The sequence below is a fragment of the Bidens hawaiensis genome, unplaced genomic scaffold (assembly GCF_021521415.1).
Source record: "Bidens hawaiensis isolate Kalapana, Puna unplaced genomic scaffold, B.hawaiensis_p1.1 tig00019348_1, whole genome shotgun sequence".
NCBI lineage: Eukaryota > Viridiplantae > Streptophyta > Magnoliopsida > Asterales > Asteraceae > Bidens > Bidens hawaiensis.
In genome coordinates, this window is record NW_027492939.1 from 86,151 (window position 1) to 94,916 (window position 8,766).

Sequence of the window (8,766 nt, forward strand, 5' to 3'; positions counted from 1 at the left end):
TGTCTTCTGCAATTTTTTTGGGAAGTGATATCATTACTCAGTTAACAACTTTTTAGAAGATTCAAAACATTTTCAAATGAAAATTGATCCAACCTTTGGAAAATGATAAGTAAATTGTTTATGTGTGCCTAACGGGTGAAATTATTAAGCTTAAAGGCTCTAGAACAGTCATTGATTTGTTGGTAGCTTTCCATGATGCGTAAAAGTTGAAGTGATATAAACTAAATTTGCTAAACTTATTGTGGAGAGTCATTTTGAAGAAATGTGCATGTCTCCATATACATATTTCCGAATGATAGGCAGAAAAGCAATTATCCAGTCATACACGAGCCCGTTGGTATTTGGTTCCCAAAATGAAGTATCTTATTGAGAATGACAAAGAACAAATGTGAACAAAATTACTTTAAATATATAATCAACCAAAAGTTGATAAATGTTCTCAAGATTTTAAGAAAAACACAAAAATGAGAGTTAATAACAGAACTACAGGGGTGGAGGCAATAATATAAGTCCTATAACATCCCGAATGAAAGGCTTGTTAATTTAAACTGTAAGTCCAACGTTCAACCTCAAATATGTTTGCAAATTTGAAGAGAAAAATCAAATAAATAAGTTCTGTCATTAAAAGTTTTTAAACCAAATCCAGTGGGTCAAAGTCAAATCGAGGTGATCTGGGAAAAACCAAATAAGCTTTGATAAGAGATAGGAGGCATCACAGGTCCATGAGTGATGTCCATCTATGCTTTATACCGAACTAAACCTAATTCATATCACTGATGCAATGAAAATAATGCTAAGTTCATTATACCTACTATCAACCTGTCTCTTTATGTCATAATAACGCTGAACATAAATCCATGTGACAACACCTTAAACAATATGATTCCATGTTCGGATCTTTTCATAAAAGGTGGCGTTTTTATCAAAAAATGAAATTTGATCCCAATTTTTAGCTAAATTACAAGAAGACCAGGTGATTAAATTTGTTTTATTTGTTGTTTTTGGTTTTATTTTATTTCATTTATTTTATTTTTACTTCTTGATTACTCTTGTCGTAACAAATGTTTAAAGAAATAGTTTTGAAGTTTTCAGCTCATGAAATTTGATATTGGTTATTGTGTTATAGTTGGTTTAGCTGGTATGATCTCATTTCAAGTCTTTTCAAGAAAATTAAAAAAAAAACAGAAAAATAAAAATTACAAAAATATGTTTGTCTTATTTTGTTTTATTTAATTGTTTTCAAAAATATTTTGGTTGATCTTTCTATCAAAGTTGATTGTTCTTTCAAGACTGATTTCTTGCAACGGAAGCATATGAAGTATCTGAGATTCAAATTGGATGATGCTGTCAAAACAAGGGGGAGATGATGGATTATTGGATGCAGATGCTGAAGTTGCTGATCACTGAAGTTGCTGATTATGTTCTTGTAAAGATTCTGAAGATCTTGAAAACATCAATCTAAGGGTAAGATTGTTGGGCCATAATTTGGTTAGACTGATGCATATCAAAAGGCCGTGACATGATCAAGACTAAAGTGACATAAACAAAGACGAGTTGAAGAATTACATCGGTGTAATACCGAAATCCTTATGGATTTCGGTTAGGCTAGTTTGAAGTGAAATAAACAAGAACGAAGCTACAAACCAAGGGGGAGATTGTTGGGTCCATATTTGGTGGTTTGTACTTAGTTATATGTTTATTGGGTTTAGTGTTGGGCTATGTATGTAAACAGAGATCACTAAGGGATCTCGGTGGGCTTTGGGCTTTAATTTGGGCCTGATTGTTAGCTTCCCTATATATAGAGAATACTTGTATAGGGTTTAGGTGTTGATCATTTTTGTTAATCAGAACTTTGAGAGCCACCACATCCAGAGAGCATTAGATTGTTTGGCTAAGTGGTTTTTGTATCTAACGATTTATTGATTAATAGAATCGTATGCATTGAAACCATATTACATCGTGTTCATCTTGTTCTTAACTATATTGTTCTTAAATCACCACGGCGTTAGGATTCTGCACTAACATCGTGTTTGGTTGATATCATATTGTAGTGATCCAGATTCGGGACTTACAGGTGTGGCAGTATAATATAAGTTTGTGAATAGGTTTTAATAGTCTTTTGATGTGATCCTCTTGTGTAACCTCCTTTTTCAACCAGATTTAATATAACTTTTGTTTAGTATCAATTTATTTATGATGCATTATTGAATTAAAAAAAAATCTAAAACAAAAAGAACAGATATTACACGTTCCAGTAACCAGCTTACACGTTCCATGAAAAATAAAACACAAAAAAGTGTAAAAAAGAAAAAATATAAACAAAACAAGAGCGCTAAATACTACTCTTCTCGAAGTTGAGGACAAGTTCGACTGTTATGACCCTTTTGATGACAAACTTTGCATTCCCTAGATTTAATCCCAGACCGACCTATAGCTATCTCTTTCTGGGATTTAATCCATTTATGTGACCCGCAACCCTTGTTTTTAATAACACTAGGCACACGAACGGTCACCTCTGATGGTTGATCATACCCTAGAATAGCAAAAAACCTATCCTTTTTGATAATTATATTCATTTGATCACTGACTTTAATTAGTTCATCAACATCAGTTACATAGCCATTTATGAGATACTCACCTGCCAATGTTATTTCCCTTGAGATCTCTTTAACTTTTAAATATTTGTCGTTACCGAAAGTTGAAATTGGAGCAATTCTAGGATTAACACCAGCATCTCTCTTCCAACGATCCACCATGTAATTCTTTGAATATCTTGTAACTCTGAAAAAAATTAAAATATAAAGGCTGTGACAACACAATAACCCATAATGTTCGAATCATTTGCTTCCGCATGAAATCGTCGAATCAATTCCTTCTTCACCTTCCTTCTTAAACAAAACCTGACACACAAAATATATTAATACTTTAAACATTCTATCAATTTAGTATCTTACAAAAAAATGTTTTAAAACGTTCTACAACGTTCAACAAAAATAGAATCTTTAATTAATGCATACCTCCAAATAGTTTGGGACACTTGCATTAAAGTCAAATGAAAACCTCACAAAATCTTCTTCTTCAGTTGATTTCAAACATGCAACACCGCTTCTAATATGATACATTTCATCTTGGAAATCATTAAAAACAGCCTTTGTATACATCAGTTTTGCTTCCTTCTCAAAAGGGTTTTCACTAACCGGATCTGGATGCGTGTACCTCGTATCATGATCATTATTCATACCATGTGCCTTTGAATCTCCATACAACGATAAAAATGACTAAAGAACTCAACTAGTGATAACTTTGAGTTAGAAACTTGACAAAAAAAATGATTTTCACTTTCTGATCTCGATGTTGTTCTCATAAGACAAGACAACGGTTCATCTATATAATAAGCATGATCCAATCATATCTCATTTCAAACATGTCAGACAACCATTTATTTGTTTCGAGATCATATTCCTCCATTATAAGTTCCCATTGTGTTTCCAATTCGGATTGAGACATTGCATCCGTCTAAACAATGTCACATATTTCACATTTAAAATCTTCATTGTTACAAAGGACAGCACCAACCTGATGTTACAAAAATTAATAATTTAGTAATACGGTCAACTTCAGTAAAAAAATGTTAACAGGTTCTATATGATTACAAATGGAAAACAAAAACTAGTAAAATTACAAAATATGGAATAAAACGTTCTTAAAAAATACACAATTAAACATACTGATGCATGCTAGTTTGTTTTAGACGTTCTAAAACGTTCTAACACATATACAAATATGAATTTAATATACTAAAGCATACTAATATGTTTATACGTACTAAAGCGTTCTAACACGTTTAAAAATATGCAGCTACCAATAGTGATGCATGCTAATATGTTTAGACATTATAACACGTTCTGATACATATGCATAGTACTTTAATACATTAAAAATAAAGTTACCTTATGAGCAAGTTTTTTCATAATGTGCCACATACATAACCGATGTCTCGAGTTTGGTAAAACTAAGGAGATTGCTCGCTTCATAACTAGATCTTGATCAGTAACAACCACCTTTGGGGCAATACCGAAAGAATCAAGAAAAACTTTCAAAAGCCATGAATAAGGTTCAATAGATTCAGATGATAATAACGCAGCACCAACTGTAACATTTCGACAGTGATTATCAGTGGTAGTAAATGGTACAAAAACCATATTGTACCTATAAAACAAATTTATAGAAAACGAATTAAAAATATGTAAAAATAAAAAAAATAAAAAAAAATGTATTAAATTGACACACTTGTTGGTCTTGAATGTGGCATCAAATGATATAATATCTCCAAAAACCAAATAATTTTTCTTTGAAATCTCATCAGCCCAAAACAAACGATCTAAGTCACCCTTAGTATTAATAGTATACTCAAAACGAATAACCATCACAACAGTTTTCTTCCCACTTAATCTTTGTACAACCATTTCAGCATCATACTCAACAATATAACAAGTTAAACTCTGTTTGAAATTCTTACAATCGTCTTTTGTAGCCCCAACTTCCTCAAATCCTCCATACTTTGTCCTCATAATATTAAACGCCTTAACAACGCCCAAATTCAATGTTGACATTTCATATATAATATCTTGTTGTACATGAGTCAACTTTCTATTTGATCGAACAAAATGCATATCATTTGCATCCACCATTTCATGATTATGTACTTCGATAAAATCATATATTTCAAACCTCAAACCGTCATCTGATTTTAGAAAAAAATGAGCTCGACAACCACATCGAATTGTTGGTCTCTTCCTTCTTTTATAATACGGTCTATTAGAACTATCTTTTTCAACCATAGAATCATAACTGTTTGCGGGTTTATGACCTTCTTTCGAACAGGTAGAATATTTAGACTTTAATAAACCGTTATTCATGTACGAACCTCCTTTACGAACACAAAAACCAGCTTTCTTTGCATATTCACAATAGAAATCATATGCATGATCAACAGATTCAAAAACCATTCCTTTTACAGGTTTACAAGATGCATTAACTTGTGATATAACAATATCTTATGAATGATCTGATAAACAAAAGCAATTTAAGTCATAAAAAATAACCATTTCTGATAACACAATCTACTAATACGTTCTGTTAACACGTCTTAAACAAAAATCAAACATTGATATATAACACGTTTCAATTCGACATAACCTAATACAAAACTACATTTAAGTGGTTTAACATATCAAATAAATGCCCCTAAAAAACATCTAATTACAGTTAACAAAATACATATGAAAATATATATAATTTAAAATCTAATCAACATCAAAATAAATTAACAAAATTAAAAAAACCCGAGTAGATTATTAATTAATATGTTCCAATATGTTCTAACCGAATCACAATTACTAGCCAACTATACGTTCTAATACGTTCTAAATAAAAAAAATAACAATCGTATCCACGATTAGCTGTTAAAACACATAATTTGAAGTCTAAGTGAATCACAATTAGTTGACAACTATAAAACACAATATTGTTCATTAATTCAACAGAAAATAACCTAAAAATCGAAAGAATTAATTTATCAGACGATTGAACCTATAGTATACAACTAAATAAATAAAAATTGTTTAGAATTAAACCTAGAATTACTTACTTTGATGATCGTAATATATTACATTAAAATCAAGAAGGCCGTCAAAGTTAATCGAATAAGAAAAATCGCCAATTCTTAAGCAGTTTTTGGATACGTGATCAAATAGAATAAAACAGGGTATATGCAAAACGGTTTAATATATTGGCGCGATTAACTTTTAAAAGTAATGTAAAAAGACAAAAAGACCCTTCTGTTAACTTACGTGATCAAATTAATCAAATTGGTAATCGACGATAGGAACCCTCGCGTACGTAATGTACGATAACCAATTTTTTGTATTGGATCCTTTATACACATATATATATATATATATAAAGATGGGCAGACTTAATAAATGGAAGAAAAACATACATTCGTTAATCAAGGTGACCCCGACAGATCCGTTATATGAAACAAACGAGCCTAACTTATCAAGTAGGTTTAACTAAGTTACAAACTTAGTTAGTTTTGTTAGCTAGTTGTACGATTAATTAACATATATATATATATATATATATATATATATATATATGATTAACAATTACCCGTGCACAACTAAGGAAAGGGATTGTTGGTAGCTCCGAACGTGACCGGATCCAGGTGAGTTCTAGGAACCATTTTCTTGTCATGTTTTCAGGGTTATGTGCATACTCAATATGATTAGTTAATAAACTTACTTTAAGTGGTAAGTGTATGCTATATGAACGTTTTATGGATGATGTTTGAATATAAATCAGAGTTACCGCCATATATATCTATTAAAGATGGGCATACTTAATAAATGATATAAAAACATACATTCGTTAATCAAGGTTACCGCATCTTAGGCCTAGGCGTGTGACCAACAAATGGTACCATTTTTGTGTATAAATCAGAGTTATGGATTAATGAGGAAATATTTGCGTGGATTTAAAATATAATATTTACATAACAAAAGACGGGATTATAAAATACCCGTTTAAAGTTTACAAAAGATTACTTGTTTATCAAACCACCATTTACATATTTTAATGTTTAAAAAAAATGATCTGAGCCATCAGATCGCCTATTCCAATTTCGATGTTTCAAGCGGCTAACTTTCATTACCCGTAAAACAGTTTGAAAATATGTAAGCAACACATGCTGGTGAATAAGCTGACGCATAAAATATTTTATTTAATTACCCCTCGAGATATAACTTAGGTCTCGGCCCATCGTGGCTTAGGAATAATCAAGTTAAAAGATAAAACACAATTACGAACTTAAGCTATACTCGAAACCGCTTAGCAGCGTTCGAGATTATTTAGCTACCATCAATATACACATGATTACCCTTTCTCGGTGTAACTTAGGTCCGGACCATCGTGGCGGAGGCTTATTACCAGGTATGGCGCGGTGTGCCCACCGTTTACCACATATGTAAGGATCCAAACAAACGTACATGACAGCCTGAGCGCCAACGATTACTTTTGTTCATAATGTTTTAGAGATACGTAATCTCATGTAATCAATTTGTTTAACTCGATTAAACAATTTATAAAAGTAGGGCGTATTCACCTTTAAAAGGATCAGCTTCACTTCACTGATTGGTCTTTCTTTAGCAATCTCAGACATATAATACAAGTATAACCTTTTGTTATTACCAGATCTTTAATCTGGCTTAAGACCTTTAGTCTCATTTGTATAATCTTTACATCGATTATATTTTATTTATGAAGCTTTAGTTCAAAATACTTTTCTTTCTTTTACAACTTTAGAACTCTTAGTTTAAATTGTTTTTACTTTTCTAAACACTACGTTTCTTCTATTTTAAGAAATGTATCTTATTATTTAAGAAACTAAATAATAACTTAAATAATATTAATAACAAAGAATCATTCTATATTTACATCTATTTCTTTTATATTTTTTGTTATATTTTCTTTTGTTTGTTTTCGAGGTATCGAGTATATCCTCAGCTATGGTTTAAGCCTTTTAATATTATGTTAATATTTTATTCGGGCATTATCCTTACCTTGGTTGGCTTATAAATCCCTAAACACTTGAGCAGCACTTCGACGCCTTCTCGTTTTCTTAAGAATCTTGATTAACACCTTCTTGCACGTAAATCGAGTTTCATCGATCTTCAAAACTCGTCGGCACACACTTCGAGGAGGCGCGTCCGGTCATCTCGGGATATGGCACGAACTTCGAGGCAACATTGGTTTAGGGTACAAATGACGAAGAGGTCGATGACACGCTTTACAAGGTAGTGGGAGAGTGGATTTTCTAGAGAGAGAAAGAGTTGTATGATTCGTGTGATGAAGGAATGGGCCAATGACCCAAATTTATAGGCTGAGTTCGAAGGGGCATCGCGATACGCAATGGGCCAAGAAAATGCCATCGCGTATCGCGACTAGCCTTAGCGAGTCACATTGTAGCTTTGCCACGTGGCTGACCCAGTGCCACGTGGGGACACGTGACGGGGCACGTGTCTCCTGTCAGACCAAGTCATCGCGATACGCGATGACGTTGGTCCTAGGGGATCGCGTATCGCGATCGGACAAGAAAATAAATTTTTCATTTTTGGTCACTGGACTTAGAAACTTGGCATTTTTAATCTGATATTTTTGTTATGTTACAATGGACCATACCATTATAATATATGTAATGTTCGGGACCATACCCTTATAATATATGTGATGTTCGGACCAGACCCTTATAATATATGTGATGTTCGGGACCAGACCCTTATAATATCTATGATGTTTAGGACAAGACGCTCATAATATTTGTGATGTTAGGGACCATACCCTTACAATATCTATGAGGTTATAGGGCGGAAGGCTCTTTAGAACGTAACGATAATTATACATGTATTACGTAAGTTAAAGAAAGTTTGAAAGAATGAACGTATGGATGTGTGTATGAAAGTAATATTAACAGATTAAATATGAAAGATATACATATCTTCGGGTATTTATATAAGTATGTGAACCTATTGTGTGTTGCATGATTAATTAGAACTCACTCAGCGTAGCTAACTTTTAGTATGCACGTAGGTGAGTAGGATGAGACAGCTAGCTTGAAGAGGGGCACATGGAAGAAGAATAAAGAAGTTGGCATCTGAAGACTTAATTTATGATGTTTGAACTTAAAGACATGTTTTATATTGTTTA

General features: G+C 32.4%; 1 protein-coding gene across 1 annotated transcript; it reads right to left on the reverse strand.

The window, feature by feature from the left end:
• Positions 1-2,837: 2,837 nt before the first annotated feature.
• Positions 2,838-5,009, reverse strand: LOC143558187 (protein FAR1-RELATED SEQUENCE 5-like). The gene is made up of 4 exons (XM_077047074.1): positions 4,291-5,009; positions 3,951-4,209; positions 3,018-3,248; positions 2,838-2,900 (listed from the first exon to the last, which is right to left on the reverse strand). Exons 1-4 carry the CDS (start codon positions 5,007-5,009, stop codon positions 2,838-2,840), a joined length of 1,272 nt encoding a protein of 423 aa, XP_076903189.1.
• Between the last annotated feature and the right edge of the window lie 3,757 nt (positions 5,010-8,766).

Excerpts from the sequence above, each read along its gene's own strand:
- LOC143558187 (XM_077047074.1), bottom strand. The coding sequence starts at position 5,009 with ATGGTTTTTGAATCTGTTGATCATGCATATGATTTCTATTGTGAATAT. Across the intron at positions 4,210-4,290 it reads GCCACATTCAAGACCAACAA|GTACAATATGGTTTTTGTAC; the intron begins GTGTGTCAATTT and ends TTTGTTTTATAG. Across the intron at positions 3,249-3,950 it reads TGAAAAAACTTGCTCATAAG|GCACATGGTATGAATAATGA; the intron begins GTAACTTTATTT and ends GGAGATTCAAAG.